General features: G+C 23.0%; 1 protein-coding gene across 4 annotated transcripts in view; it reads left to right on the forward strand.

Annotated features, from left to right (window-relative positions):
* The window catches only part of LOC122507350 (epithelial discoidin domain-containing receptor 1-like), a 267,483-nt gene that overhangs the window by 233,638 nt on the left and 16,191 nt on the right, over nt 1–17,654 (forward strand). For all 4 annotated transcript variants that reach the window (XM_043620013.1, XM_043620026.1, XM_043620020.1 and 1 more), the window contains 2 exons: nt 4,556–4,756; nt 5,280–5,372. In XM_043620013.1, the coding sequence (XP_043475948.1) occupies nt 4,556–4,756; nt 5,280–5,372 (294 nt within the window). The remainder of the gene's footprint in view (nt 1–4,555; nt 4,757–5,279; nt 5,373–17,654) is intronic.

A 17,654-nucleotide genomic window follows, 5' to 3' on the forward strand; every position in this document is an offset into this window, starting at 1 on the left:
GCGCCGCTTTTGCTCATTTTACTGTCATACGATTTTTCACTCACGATGTAACATCAAAGACCGGAAGTTTCTAATCCATTTCCCAAAAAAATGGTCTTTCAACACTTTTTTCTCTTTTTTAATCGAAATTGAATTTGATTTTTATTTTATTCTATAGGGTTATTTATTATTTTATTTATCTGATTTACTTAGCTCATATTATTTATTTAAATGTATATTTTACTCTCTAAATCTGAATTAGTTAAAATTAACTAATTATTAGTAAATTATGACTAAGTATTAGTTAAATTTTCTTTAGGTATGTTAGATTATGTTAAAAAAACTGAAATTTCAAATTTTTAAATTTCTTTTAAATTAAAGAAAGACTATATATTTATAGTTATTTATTTGCTAATAATTAGTGATTTTCTACTAAAATTAGCTATTTTTTACTAATTCATGAAGAAAAAGGCAGCCACGATTTTACTAATAATTGGTTATTTTTAACTAATTCTGATTTACTTAAAGTATAAAATGTTGCTGTGGACTTTTGATTTTTGTAATTTGTAAACAATAACTAATTATTAGTAAAAACAAGAATTAATTATTTAAATAATTATTATTAGTAAAAAAATTAATTAATAGTAAAAAACTAATAGCCGACTTTTTTCTTCAACATTTAGTTAAAAATATCTAACTATTAGTAAAAAGATAACTAATTATTAGTAGAAAAGTAACTAATTATTTATAAATAAATATTTGCAAAAATAGTCAAATTTTTCTAAAATTGAATCAGTAATTCACTACACGGAAAAAAAAAGTACGTGAATTTTTCATTGACTCGGTACTTGACTTTTGGATACGACACAAAATACTAAAAACAGTCTAGTACTTTTGCATGAGAGTTTCAAAAGCAGTCAATGAAAATTTCTAGTACCTTGCTTGAGAATTTCATTGACTTTCAAAAAAACTGTAAAATAAAAAAATAATTTCCACTTGTTCACACCGTTTTTCTGAAATTCACTCATTCATTCACATATTTGGATAATTAATCACACAAACAAAGAACAATTATTGTATCACTTTTCGACGCTCGTCAACACTTATGAACTAACCTATAACACACACATATATTCGCGTATAACTTAAATATAAACACACACTTAACACTTAAAAGTACGTATCGAATTGTTCTTATATACCACATGGTGAAATTTTTCACGACTTCTGAGACATGCTATTTCACTGAAAACTGAGACTTACATAACATTCTGTTTTGTGAGAAACACAAAACAAAAAATATTTTTTTGAAAGTCAATTCTTGAAGACAAATATATATTAACACTATTTGTTTTTCATAAAATAATAGTATATTCACATCTGAAATTAACACAAACGGAAACAGACGATCAGCTGGCATTTACCTTGGGTAGAAACGCGCAACGCACACTGCGCATGCTCTACAGAATTTTCAAGCGCAGTCAACTAATCTTTCACGTACTTTATAAAACTGAACAAATGACTTTTCGTTAAAATTTAAAAAACACTGTTGCCCATACTAGTACTAAAATAACTCTAGGACTTTTCTATATTTTCTAATAAAAAGTATGATACAGCCTTGTACTTTGTGTTCTATCCAAAAGTCAAGCACTTTCAAGGAAGGATTCACGTACTTTTTTTTCCGTGTATTAACAAATTTTTGCTCTTAACTTTTGTTTACAAAGTTTATTTTCTATAAACTTCAATTCGTAAAATTCTGACTTTACTAATTCAAATTTAGCAAGCTGATTGGAATAGTAAAAAAACTATTTCGATTTAACTAAATTAGATGTTTTCTACTACCATTCAATAATTTTTTGTTACCAAATTTTTTATTAAAAAAAAGTAGTTTTTTACCATATAGTATTTTTCTACTATATAATAGTCTTCCACCATCTCTCCAAATTTGAATTAGTAAAAATGATTACTAATTTAAATTGTTGACTGACTTTTTGCTTATGAATTAGTAAAATTCAATTAATTTGACTAATAAATAGTAATTTCTATTAATTTTTTAATAAAATTTACTAATTCAAAAGCAAAAAGTCAATCAATAATTTAAATTTAGAGAGATCGTAGTTTTCTACTTTAGTTGATTTTTACAATTATTTTTCTGCAAAAATAATTTTGTACAACAGTGTTTTTCTGATACAGTATAGTTTTCTACTGCATCAGTTTTTTATTAATAACAGTCATCCACCATAGTACTTTTCTTCTTTAATAGTTTTCTGCAATATTTATTTTTTACTTAAGTTATTTTTTACTACATTCATTTTCTACTATAGTAGTTTTCTAAAATATTAATTTTTACTAAAGTTATTTTTTATTACAGTAATTTTTTATTACAGTAATTTTTTATTACAGTAATTTTTTACTATAGTAATTTTCTACAATATTAATTTTTTACTAAAGTTATTTTTTATTACAGTAATTTTTTACTATAGTAATTTTCTACAATATTAATTTTTTACTAAAGTTATTTTTTATTACAGTAATGTTTTACTATAGTAGTTTTCTACAATATTATTTTTTTACTAAAGTTATTTTTTATTACAGTAATTTTTTAGTATATTATAGTTTTTTACTATATTATTAGTTTTCTACAATATTAATTTTTTACTAAAATTATATTTTATTACAGTAATTTTGTACTATATTAGTTTTCTACTATAGTTGTTTTCTAATGCAGTCCTTTGTTACTAAATTCATTTTTTACCAAAGTGCAATATTAGTTTACTACTACAGTAATTTTTTACTAAATAGTTTTCTACTATAGTAGTTTTCTACTATGGTAGTTTTCTACTATAGTAGTTTTATACTACAGTAGTTTTCTACTATGATAGTTTTCTACCATAGTATTTTTTACTATAGTAGGTTTCTACTTAAGTATTATTTTGCCATAGTATTTTTTACTGTAGTAGGTTTCCACTTAAGTATTATTTTGTCATAGTATTTTTTACTAGTGGCTACAATTAGCTACTAATTATTAGTTAAAAGGTTAAAACTGTTAAAGATTCATAAAATAATTGAAATCTTTGGAATTAAATTTGATAAGAGTAAAATAAATAAATAAAAAGTAAGAAAAAGAAAAGAGGTAGTAAAATTATTGAATAAAAATTCCCCCCAAATAATAAAACACAAGAAGGATTACTGTGAAAATGAAAAATTACCAGACTTAAAAAGCAACCAAAATTGGTTAATATTTTTTTCATTATTATTTTTTTTGTGATGAGGGAAAAAATAATAATCTTACATTGTACTTTATATGCATATAGCGTGTGTATAGTGTATATAGGTATGTGTTGGAATGGCAATTAAGTAAAAAGTTGCTAAGACCAATTTTGCCAACGCGATTAGAAGCATTTGGACTTAATCGACTTGAGCAGACGTAAATATAGTCTATTTTGCATAAAGCTGTTTGGCTAGCAACGTAAATCCACGTTGGCGAACGACTGGTACACACAAGATTCTCGGTTTATGGTTAATCGATACGGCAGTAGTTTTGTTAACATCGACATTAAGCTATCACGCGAGAGTACTATTACCTGCGTCTATCGTAAGCAGTTAAAGTACTACTTGATGACGCTGCGCTAAAGCTTCAAGAAACCTTAACAAGACTCCTAATTGACCAAACTGTATACATATATGCTATTTCAATTTTCATGTGAAATGCGATTCTGCTTCATTATATTTCTAGATTTATTCTGTTTTATTTAAAAATATATGTGTAGATTTTGTAATTTTTTTCGTAACGTTGAAATTTTTTTAAAATTATTTCTGTTTGTTTTAATATTCAGTTTCTTTCAGTTTATTTAATTTTAATTATTTTCTTTTAATTATTTCCTCTTAATTATTTTCTTTTAATTATTTGATTCTAATTATTTGATTTTAATTATTTGATTGTAATTATTTAATTCTAATTATTTTATGAACAGTCAATTATTGATTGTAATTATTTAATTCTAATTATTTGATTCTAATTATTTTATGAACAGTCAATTATTGATTGTAAAACACAAATTGTGTTGAAAGATATTATTTCAGTTCTTTCCGAATCGGAATTTTAACTTTGAATTTGTCTTCCTCTTTTACACAAAAAAAATTCAAAAATTTTTATTTTTGAACACAGAATTTATTTTATAATTTATCATAATTATTTATTATAATTATAATTTATAAATTTTGTAATTTATTTTGAAATATAATTGAAAATTTCAAATAAGAAGTTGAAGAACAATAACAAAGTAATATTACAGAAAGTTTCAATGTCAGGTAATGAGAGAGGGAGAGAGAAGCAATACAATACAGGTCATAAACGGTTTATTTTGACTAGACTCACAGTCGTTTCTCTATTATATTCTTATGCCCCCACTCTTACTGTATTTTTCTTTTAAAATATTTCAATTTAAACGAAAAATTTATTTCAACGAAACCTAAAAATGTAATAATTTATTAATTTTTTAATAAAAAATTAAAGCAATAAATATTAAAGTTCAAAATAAATTTGAAAAATATGAAAAATAAATTTTTATTTCAGATTAGATTTCCAGAGAGATGTGAGAATTTTGGCAGCACTGGAGGATCGTAATATTAGCCGAGTATTGGGTGCGTGCTGTCGAGAGGAGCCTTTTTGCGTTGTAATGGAATACTTGGAGCACGGTGATCTTTGTCAGTTTCTAAAAACCCACATCACTGCTGAAGATGCTCACTCAATGCCAATTGGTGTCAAGACACTAAGGTAAATTTTTATTTTACTATTTTTGTTACTTTTCATTTTTTTAAACTGCAAAAAAATTTTTAATTTAACATTTAGAGTCGTTTTTGGATTTTTTTATTTTAAATCATTTTTAAACAGTAACAATAGAATAGTATTGTATTCATTCTCTTAATTAATTAATATCAATTAAATTTTAATTTTTGTGTGACTCTTTTAATTAACAATAGATAGATTATAACGATAAGAATAAAAATAGTAATAATAATAATAATTATAGTTCAGTAATTAAATTGTTTACAATAAAAAAACGATAATAATAAAGAATTTTAATAGTAAAAATAATAATAATAGTAATTTTCGAAAAGTTTAAAAGAAACTTTATGATATCACGCTCGAAGAAAACTCGTAAACTTGTTACTTTTAACAGTAGTTTATAGAGTTTCATTTAAATTGCAATGAAAAGTGAGAAAGGAAAGTTTTAAATATTTTCAACGCTATATGTTTATGAAATTAGATGACATTTCCCTATTGGTTCACGTTTCAGTTTCAACTGTCTCATCTACATGGCAGCGCAAATCGCGTCGGGAATGCGTTACCTGGAGAACCTAAACTTTGTTCATCGTGACCTGGCAACCAGGTGAGTCTCATAAACTTTCCTCTTTACATCACTCATTGAATCCATTGGGATTTTTAGTAAAAGAAAAAACTTTATAAATATATATATATATATATATATATATAAAATACGAACACAAAAGAAAAAGAGAACTTTTGCTTACTTTTCTTTAAACTATATACACTACATAACAAATTAAAGATAATCCCCCTTGGGGAAAAAAAGGAATGAAAAAATTAATTCTTTCAAACACTTTGAGAAAATTTAAACCAAGTTGAGAGAATAATTTTTATTTAATTTTATTTTAATTGAAAGCAAAAAGTCAGTTTTAGAATTTTATTTAACTTTATAAGAATAAGGGGACATTCAAGTATTATGAAAGTATATTTTTAGGGTTTTTTACCCCCCCCCCCTTCCCACCTCTATCTTACGTAAGATAGTTAATTTTTTTTCCTTTATTTTATAAAAATCTTTTAAAAATCTCGGGAGTTTTAGTTTCAATTAGAAATTAAAAATTTTGATTAACAAATTTAATTTAGAAACATTTTTTTCCTTTATTTCTAAAGAAAATTTGGACTTTTGTTTCAAAATTTTAAAGTGAAAAAAAGAAGTGGTGCAAATTTTATAAAAATCTCATAAAACTCTCAGTTTTTTTCTAATTAAAAATTGATTGATTATTAAATTGAATTTTTATAAAAATCTGTTTCTATTATTTCTAAGAAAATTTTGTAATTTTGTTTAAGAAATTGAAATGTGAAAATAGAAATAGTGCAAATTATTTCCTTTTAAAAAAAATAGAATTTTCTAAAATAGTAAAAGAGAAATTCTGCAATTTTTTTTATCTATTTATAAATAAAATTTCTATGTTGTAAAGAATATTTTTTGAAAGAGTATAATTAATTTTTTTCCCAAAAAGAGACTTGTAATTTTGTGAATAATAATTATTATTATTGAGAAACAAAAAATATGCAAAATATTCTTCATTTATTAATAATATTTTTTTAACAATTTTTAAATATTTTTTGTTTAAATAAGAAAAAAAATTTGCATGATTTTGATTTGTTAATTACAATTTTTTGTCATAAAATTCAAATTTTTTTAGAAAAAAAAAAGAAAATTTGTGCTTAATTTCTAAAATTTTAATAAATACTTCGAAACAATTCGAAGTACTTTATTACAATACTTTATTAATAGTACTGTAAAAAATTAAATGTTTAGCATTTATAACAATATTCTGGATTTTTTTGTTTGACTCGTAAATTATAAAATTACCACGAATTCTAAAAAACATTAAATTTCTTTTATCTCTGACAATAATTTATTTTAACGCAATCTTAACAAATATTAAAATTCTTCCCAGAAATTCAATTATTTTCAAAAATTTTAAAAAAGTTCTCATCAGCCTTTTAATTATCTTTATAAATATCAAAATTCTTCCTCAAACTTAAATTTTATTCAGGAATTTTAATAAAATTCATTATAAAATTAAATTATTTTCATAAATAACAATATTCAATTATTATATAACAAGAATTCAATTATTTTCAAAATTAATAAAATTTTTCGCAGAAATTCAATTACTTTCAAAAAATTATAAAAAATTGTCGTCAACATTTCAATTATCTTTTTAAATGAATAGCAAAATTTTTTCGACAATATTCAATTATTTTTAGGAATTTTAATAAAATTCATTGCAAAATTCAATAAATTATCTGTTTTTATTTTAATAATTGAATTCTTGTTGAATTTTTCTAATAAAAACTGATTTGAAAATTAATTTCAGTAACAGTTTTAGATAATAATTGAATTTTAAAGAAGTTACTAATAATTGCAAAATTTATAGAAATCATTGAATTTTGTAAAAGTTTCAAATTAAAATCTTTGAAAATTTTAATTTTTTATACATTTAATTAAAAATTCTATGAAACTAATTTTTTTCAAAAAACTTCATCGAAATTTTTCAAAATTATTTCAAGTTTTTATTTTCAAATGTATATTTTTAATTGAAGAATTTCCGATAAATAGAAATTTCACGTAAAATTGAATTGTAAACAAATGAATTTGAAAATTCTCAACAGAACTTTATTAAAAATTTATAAAAATAAAATTGATTTAAAGAAGAATTTTATTTAAAACTTGTAGAAAATAAAAATTGAATTGAAATGATGAAAATAATTTTGAAAGTCAGGGAAAAACAAAATTAAATTTTGTTAGAAATATCGTTGCGATTTCTATACGAGTTGTTCAAATAATAAAATTTAAAGAAAAACTTTTAGAAAAATTATGTTTTTTAAAAAATGAAAATTTTTCATTAAATTTCAAAAAGCAAATTTTTTAAAGTAACAGTGGCAAAAAAAATTTTACAAAAAAAATTTTAACAGTAACAATTAAAGAAAAAAATGATAAAAAATAATGTTTGCCTACTGTAAAGTCTATTAAGTTACCAATTACTAGAAACAGAGAGAGAATGTAACGGAAACATAATATTTGAAATTTTGAAAATGATTTATGCCAATTAGTTGTGTAGGGTTTAATGAAACTGAAACTACTGTACTTGATAAGTTTGAATTGCTTCATTCCTTGTTTCAATGGTGGAGGATAATAGGTAGGAAATAGATATTAGGGAAGGGGATGGTTGGTTGTTAAGGCGTTATAGTGTTGTTACACAGCGAGAGCGCATTGTTTTGTACACGTCAGAACTTTATGAATGAGCTTTGATCTGACTCGAGCGTTAGATGAATTGAAACGGGATATAGCGTACGCGCGTCTAATTATCGACCAATGGAAAACGACTCTCCATCAGAATTGCGATCGCCCTCGAGGCAAGAGAAACCTGCTAGCTGCCTAACGAATCCAATGCTGTGGTGATTTCCCCTGCGGTTTGTTCGTCACAGTCTCATGTTTGTTTTTGGCTTATGGAAATACACGAACCGAAATAATTTCATTTTATCGAGGAATGAAAATCGATGCCCTCATCATGATTATTGAATTTTATACGTACAGTAATTTTATGGTAATTTGCGAAATTTCATTTCTCTTATTCTGTTTGTGAATTGATTATTTTGTTTTTCTTTTTGGTTATTAAATTATCGTTTATTTTATTAGTAAATAGAGAAGGAGAATTTTTAATTAACGAGTTTTTACATATTTTTTTTACTATTTGAAAATGCAATTTTTACCACTTGGAATAAATGTTGAAAAAATTCCACCAGCCGAGGGGGATCGAACCCTTGTTTCCTATGATCGTAGATCAGAAACATATCCACTTGACCGAATTGTAGACACTTCGAAAAAAAAATTTGGCAAAGTATTCTAACATATCTTTTCTAGTTAAATTTGTAATATTTTAATTGGAAAATTTTTTTCTTAATCGACAGTAGAATTTTCTTTTCCCTCACGTGAAAATATTCCAGGCGAACTTTGTTTAATTACTCCCGAGAAATTTAGAGTAATTTCCCTAAATAAACCTGGCTGACTTAACTCCCAACTAGTACTTAACCTGACGAATACTTTCAAAAATTGCCTCTTTCTAAGACTGACTTGTCCAACTACCATAGAAAATATTCGAAATTCAAGTATTTATGTCTGACGAACACTTGTTTTTACTACTAGAAAAATAATTTTTTAAAATATTTTCTCTGATAAAAAGTAAACTAAACTACTAGTACAGAATTTATTAAAAAATCTAAGTTTTATGTCTGACTGACACTTGCAGGGCTCAAAAAAAAAATTCTTCGCAGACATTCAATTCCATTCAAAACTTTTTTTAAATTATCGTCAAAATTTTAATTATCTTTATAAATAATTAAATTCTTCTCCAAAATTCAATTATTTGCAAAAATTAAAAAAAATTTTTGCAAAATTTCAATTATTTTCAAAAATTTTCCTCAATTCAATTATTTTCAATATCTACTATTTTCATAAAATTTTCCAAAAGAATTCAATTATTTAAAAAAAAATTTAATAAAATTCTGCACAAACTTTTAATTATTTTCAAAAAATAATAAAAATTTCACAGGAATTTCATTATTTACAAATTTTTTTATAAATTTCTTCGCAATCATTGAATTATTTCCATAAATAATACAATTTTTACTATGGGATTCAATTATTTTCGTAAATAATAAAATTCTTTTTAGGAATTTAATTATTTTCATACATAATAGAACTCATTGCAGAATTTAAATTATTTTTAATACAATTTCAATCGAATTCCTAGAAAAAATTCTTCATAATTTTAATTAAATTCGTCAAAAGAATTCAGTTAATTAAAATGTTTATAGATAAAATTCTTTATAAAAATTCAATTTTAAGAAACATGCAATTATTCAATAAATAATTTACTTTTGTATTTAAATAATTGAATTCTCGTAGAATTTTCTAATAAAAATTGAGTAATTTGAAAATGAATTTTAGTTTAAATTTTCATACTTTTAACTAACAATTCTGTAGAATTAATTTTTTTTGTAAAAGTTTAAATGAATTTCTTTTGAAATTATTTCAAGTTTTTATTTTCTAAATATTTAATTGAAGAAATTAAGAATAATTGAAATTTTGTAAAATTGAATTGTAAACAATTAAATTTGAAAATTGTCAAAAAATTTTTTCAAAAATTATTAAAAAATAATGGATTTTATAGGAAAATTTTAGTTAAAGTACAAAAATAATTTAATTCTGAAAAAGTTACAAATTATTGCAGAAATTCAATTATTTTCAAGAGTAATAATATTCTTAATATAATATTGTTCAAAAGTACTAGTAATAAAATTCTTCTCTGAAATTTAATTATTTTCAAAAATTTTCCATCACAGAATTCAATTATTTGAAAATTTGTTGATAACGATTCTTTATGGAAATTGAATTTTAAGAAACATTCAATTTTTCAATAAGTTATTTATTTTTGTATTTAAATAATTGAATTCTAGTAGAATTTACTAATAAAAATTGATTTAAAAATTAATTTCAGTTAAAATTTTAGATAATAATTGAACATTAAAAGAAATATAGCGTGAATTTTAAAAAATAATTGAATTTTGTAATTAATTTTTTTTAAAAAGTTTAATTGAATTTTTTAAAATATTATTTGAAGTTTTTATTTTCTAATATTTATTTAATTGAAGAATTTACGAATAATTGAAATTTTGTAAAATAGAAGTAAACAAAATGAATTTGAAAATTCTCAAAGATCTTTTTCAATAATTATTAGGTAAAAATAATATATTTATAGAAGAATTTTAGTTAAAAACATGAAAAAAAAAAATTATTTTTGTAAAAGTTACAAATGATTGCTGAAATTCAATTATTTTCAAAAGTAATAAAATTCTTCTCCGAAATTCAATTATTTTCATAAATTTTCCATCACAGAATTCTAATTATTTGTAATACAATTTTAATGGAATTTCTCGAAAAATGTAATTTTATTAATTTTGTCTGACAAAAACATACCAATACTACTGGTACTAAAATTAATAAAAAGTAAAGTATTTATGACTGACTAAAACTTGTCTCAACCTTACTATTTGAACGAAATAATTTATTTTGTCTGACTATAACTATAATTTATACTACTGATACAAGTTGCAATTTTAATATTTATGTCTGACTTAAATCTGTCTCAACTACTGAACAGAAATAATTTTTTATTTTATTTGTCTGACTGAAATTTACCTATACTACTGATACAGAATTAACTGAAAATTCTAATATTTCTATCGGACGAAAACTTGACAGTAGGTACTCATTAATAACGCAATAATTTAAATTTTGAAAATAAATAAAATTTTACTTAACTACTTGACTTTACTTTTTACTACTGATTATAAAATACTGTAATTAAAAATATCGCGTCTAATTAAAACTTGACAATACTACTAAAACAATATAATCTTTTGAAAAAATTTCTCTGATTAAAACTAGTGTCTACTACTATATCGAAAAAAAAATTATTATCTTTTTTGTCTGACTAAAACTTGTCTATACTACTGAACTGCTACAAAAATAACTTTAAATTCTAATAGTTGGATCACTTTAGAAATTTTTCTTTTTTCATTTTCATTTTTACTTCCGACGAGAAATTCCTGGGAAGGACTCTGAGAATTTCTCGGGCATGACTCCTGGGAACTTTTTCTCATGGGAAATTTGTTTTAGTCATCTAATATTGTTAAAAATATTATTTAGTATAAGTAGTAGAGACAGATTTTAGTCCGACAAAATAATTAAATGCTGAGTTTTCTTGGTATCAGTAGTGTAAACAAGTTTTAGTCAGACAAAATAAATAAAAATATTTCTGTCTGGATGTAGAAATAAATTTCAGAATTCTAAAGTAATTTCTGTATCAGTAGTAGAAATTATTTTCAGTCAGACAGAATTTTTAAAAGTTTTTTCTGCTTCAGTATTAGAGACATAAGTTTCAGTCAAATATAAAAATTGGAATTTGAAGTTATTTCTGTATTAGTACTAAAAATTACTAAAGTAAATCACTATAGAGTACTTCTCGAGAGTGTCTACAAAATATCATACTACTATTTTCACTTTTAAATTTGTTTTCTAATTTTAAATTTCAACAAAATTTTAACTAGAGTACAAATTTAATTTCTCATTATTTAACAATAAAATATTGAAATTAGTTTCATTTAAGGGTCCAATTAGTTTTAATAACTGCAGTGCAAATTGTTTTATCCCCGAAATGAAATAAATCGTAGTCTCTCTCTCTCTCTATATATATAAATAGGATAGAAGGAAAATTCCCAGGCTCATGGAAATTAATTTGAGCTTTTGTTGTACGACGAAAATGATTCGAAGCTTCCGATATACGGTCGTATAAGTGTGCAATTTAGGTAGGAGGTGATAGAGTTTACTGTAATTCTGGGTTGAAATTGTTCTACGACCCTTTCAGTGTCTCCTAGTGTTAGGGAGAAGTGTAGGAGGAGGAATGGCGTGGAAGAGAGGGGACGAGGTGTAATACCTTTGGTAATGGCCGGTAGGGCACCCTACGTTCTATTAAGATTTACGAGCCATCAATGAGAGACACTGGCTTGCCGGAAACTAGGTTCTGCACCAGGTACCTATCGGCGTGTATATCGATTCGACAAGATGTGTTCTGCAATTCAATAACCGAAATTTAGGTGTGCATGTGTGAAAAAAAAAGATAGTCTTTTTGGTTAATAAAGATATTTTACTGGGAAAATTAAATCTTGAGTTGTCTGACAAATAACTGACATTTACTACTGATTTGTTGGGAGTAATTTCCATTTTTACTTCTGACGAAAATGGGCTTTACTACTGATAAAAAATATATATAATTTTATTACAAAAAATACAAAAAAATTAGAACTTTTGTGTCTGGCTTAGCTCTACTACTGACCTATACTACTAGTAATAAAATCATTCAAAATTCAAGTTTCATGACTGACTAAAATTGATTTATACTACTGATACAGAAATTATTATAAATTCCAATATTTAAGTCTGACTAAAACTTGCCCCTACTACTTGAAAGAATTAATTTTTTTTAAACAATTTTATTTGAATAAAAGTTACCGAAAGTTACGAATAAAGTAATTTTTTAAAATTCTACTATTTATGTCTGACTAAAACTTGCCCCTACTACTTGAAAGAATTAATTTTTTTTTAATAATTTTGCCTGACCAGAACTGATCACAGTAAAACGTGAGGTGTTAAAATAACGCCAGAATGGATTAAAATAATCTGCAACAGTTTAATCCCTCTAGGATTAAATTAACACCAGAAAGGATTAAAATAATCTATTTTGGTGTTATTTTTAACTATGAATAAAATTTTACTTAAAATAAGACACCAAAGTCAACGATTTGTAAAAATTCAACGAATTTAGCTTCTCCAGGGAGAATAGTAAGTTAGTAAGTTAGTTACTAACTTAATTACTAACTTACTAACTAACTTAGCAACATAGTTACTAAATTCAATAGTGTTCAAAAATTAAAAAAAAATTCTCGTCAAAATTCCAATTCTCTTTATAAATAATAAAATTCTTCTCTGATATTCAATTATTTTACAAAATTTTAATCAAATTCTTGTCAAAATTGAAATTATTTTCAAAAGTTTTCTAAAATTCAATGATTTTCAATATCTACTATTTCAATAAAATTTTCCAAAAGAATTCCATTATTAAAAAAGATTTGAATTAAATTCTACGCCAACATTCAATTATTTTCATAAATAATAAAAATTTTTACAGGAATTCAATTATTTACAAATTTTTTTTATAAATTTCTTTGCAATAATTCAATTATTTACATAAATAATAACATTTTTACAGGGATTCAATTATTTTTATAAATAAAAAAATTCTTTTAGGAATTCAATTATTTTCATAAATAATAAAACTCATTGCACAATTTCAATTATTTTTAATGCAATTTTAATCGAATTCCTCGAAAAATGTAATTATTCCTAAAAATTTTATTAAAATTCGTCCAAAGAATTTAATGATTTAAAAAATTTGTTGATTACATTTTTCATGAGAATTTAATTTCAAGAAAAATGAAATTAATAAATTATTTATTTTTGTATTTAAATAGATGAATTCTCGTAGAATTGACTAATAAAAAAGGTTTTAAAAATGAATTTCAGTTAAAATTTTAGATTATAATTAAATATTAAAAGCATTATAACGTGGATTTTTAGAAATATGTAATTAAATTTTGAAAAAGATTCCAATTAAAATTATTGAAATTCTTAATTTTTCATATTTTTGACAAACAATTCTGTAGAATTAATTCTTTTTAAAAGTTTAATAGGATTTTTATTGAAATTATTTCAAGTTTTTATTTTTCATTATATATTTAATTGCAGAATTTCCGAATGAATAATTGAAATTTTGTAAAATTGAATTGTAAACGAATGAATTTGAAAATTCTCAAAGAACTTTTTTGAAAAATATTAAAAATAATGGATTTATTGAAGAATTTTAGTTAGAAACACAAGAAAAAATTTTATTTTAGAGAAGTTACAAATTATTGCAGAAATTCAATTATTTTCAAGAGTAATAAAATTCTTCTTTTAAGGATTCAATTATTTTTACTAATAATAAAACTCATCGTAGTGTTTCAATTATTTTTCACACAATTATAATTGAATTCCTTGAAAAAAGTAATTATGTTCATGCAAGTTTTAATAAAATTGGACAAAAGAATTTCAAATATTTAAAAATTTGTTAATAAAATTCTTTATGAGAATTGAATTTTCAGAAACATTCAATTATTCAATAAATTATTTACTTTTGCATTTAAATAATTAAATTCTTGTAGAATTTTCTAATAAAAATTGATTTTCATTTTATAAAAATGAATTTTAGTTAAAATTTTAGATTATAATTAAATATTAAAAGCAATATAGCGTGAATTTTTAGAAATAATTGAATTTTGAAATTAATTTTTTTGAACAAGTTTAATTGAATTTTATTTTGTATTATTTGAAGTTTTCATTTTCTAATATGCATTTAATTAAAGAATTTAGGAATAATTAAAATTTTGTTAAATTGAATATTGTAAACAAATGGATTTGAAAATTGCCAAAAAACTTTTTCGAAAATTATTATAAATAATTGATATAAAGTAAAATTGTAGTTAAAAATTTTTGAGAATAATAATTGAATTGAAATAATGAAAATAATTTTGAAGAAGTATAATATAAAATATTGATTTTATTACTTGGTCATCTTTAATAATAATAATAATAATAATAATAATAATTATTATTATTATTATTCATGTTTTATAGTTATAAAAAAATTTAATGAACTAAAATTTCATTCATTGTAAAAAATAACACCAAAATTGATTATTTTAATCTTTTTTGGTGTTAATTTAATCTACAACACTTTTTAATACCTCACGATTTACTGTGTTATGTCTGACTGAATTTTGACTCTACTACTGAAACGTAATATTATTTTCTATTTTTTTGCCTGACTATAATTTACTTATTCTACTGATAGAGAAATTACTCGAAATTTTAATATTACTCTCTGATTGAACGTTTTCTTTACTGAAATAATATTTTCTATAAATTTTATCTCATTTAAACCTGCTTAATACAAATAATACAATTACAGAAATTAATGAAAATTTGTCTGACCTAAATATACATTTACCACTGATATTTGAGCAAAATTCATCATTACTATCGATAATTACTACAGATTTTAACAAAATGTAATGGAATTTTCTGACTGATTTTTACACACTTTTTCTACTGATGATGTTAGTAGAAAAATTATCTCAATTCTTTCTAAATGAAGTAAAGGAGAAATAGAATAATTTATAAATTATATAAAATGGATAATGATTTTGGAAACGTTGATTACATTTATATTAAGGGTATATTAAATGCGAACCATTGTAGAGAAACAAAGCTTCACAAAATCAAAGCGTAATTGTACAATTATGGCCTTCACTATAGCAATATGCCGTTTAGCTAGATTTATTCAAAACCTTCAGGCTTAAATAAACAGAGAGCTCTGTGCTCGAGTAATTAATTAAATATTATGTAATGCATTGCCTGCGCAAATACAAAGCATTACAATGCTAAATGAATTGTCAAATTTGGATATTTTCTTTAGTTATTGGCTCTATAAAAGACAAGTTTCTATTACTAAAAGTGTTTTTTCTACTGGAAATATTTTTTTAATTGGAAATATTTTTCTACTTAAAATATTTTTTACTAAACATTTTCCCAACTGAAAATATTTTTTTTCTAACAATATTTTTTACTAAACATATTTTTCCAACTGAAAATATTTTTCTACTAAAAATATTTTTTACTAAACACATTTCTTACTCAAAATATTGTTAACTAAAAATACTTTTTACTAAAAATACTTCTTACTGAAAATAATTTTTTACTAAAAATATTTTTCTAAATGAAAATATTTTATTACGAAAAAAATTTTTCCAACTAAGAAATAAATTTTTTTTTACTAAAAATATTTTTCTAACTAAAAATAAATAAATATTTTTTACTAAAAACATTTTTCTGACAAAAAATAGTTTTTACAAAAAATATTGTTTACTAAAAATATTGTTTACTGAAAATATTGTTTACTAAAAATATTTTTTACTAAACACATTACTTACTACAAATATTGTTTACTAAAAATACTTTTTACTAAAAATATTCTTTTACTAAAAATATGTTTCCAACTAAAAATATTTTATTACTAAAAATATTTTCCCAACTAAAAATTATTTTTAATAAAATTATTTTTTTACTAAAAATGTTTTTTGAACTGAAAATATTTTTCCGACTAAAAGTTATTTTTAATAAAAATATTTTTCTGTATCCCTTTGCCGAAAGTACTGTCTTCCCGGTCTGATTTGGCTCCGGGAATAGCGACTTTTGTGGCCGGCTCGACAGACCCAACGAGCGCTCTGATTGGTTACAAGAATTTCAACACACGTACATGTTAGCATAGCAACCACACAGACACGTTAGTTACAGAGCTCACGTTTTGAAAACAACTGACAGTCATCAAAATAATGCATGAAATTTCTTATTTTCTTTTATTATTTTTTAAATATTTATTTGTAAAAGAAAATTTCTTGTTTACTATTTTTTAAATTTTACTTACAATTATTTTTTACTTATAATTTTTTTTTCATGCCCGCCCCGACCAGCTAAGTCTCGGCTTCGCCTCGACTTTGCAAAAGTCGGGCGGGCAACTTATTCAGCTATTTTATTATTCAAACAATAATTATTTAACGTACTTTCGGCTGGGGATACAGAAAAATTGTATACGACACACGGCCAGAAATTTGGATACCCTAGCGGGCGTGATATATAAAGCCTCGGCTTTGCCTCGGCCTTATATATCACGCCGGCCAGGAAATCCAACTTTCTGGCCTAGTATCGTAATATACTATTTTTTACTAAAAATGTCTTTTGAACTGAAAATATTTTCACTGAAACAAATATTCTTTGTCTAATAACATTTTTCGTACTAAAAATCAATTATTTTTCTACTAAATTGAAGTAATTTTTTTAACTAAATAATAGCTATTTTTCTACCGAAATTAGAAAAGTTAATTAATTTGTTTTTGGCTGAGAATTAGTTCATTATAAAAAGATAATTTTTACTAATTGTCAAAAACTAACAGAAGTCAGTTAGATAAAAATTGTCCGTCTAATAAATTAATAAATAAATCAATAAATTATTTTTCTACCCAAAAAATAATTTATTTTTCTCCTAAAAAGGAGTTAATTTTACTAAATACTGAAACGAAAAAGTCATCTTAAATATTTCTATATTACTAACAATAAGTTACT

Source organism: Leptopilina heterotoma, unplaced genomic scaffold (genome assembly GCF_015476425.1).
Source record: "Leptopilina heterotoma isolate Lh14 unplaced genomic scaffold, ASM1547642v1 Lhet_114, whole genome shotgun sequence".
NCBI lineage: Eukaryota > Metazoa > Arthropoda > Insecta > Hymenoptera > Figitidae > Leptopilina > Leptopilina heterotoma.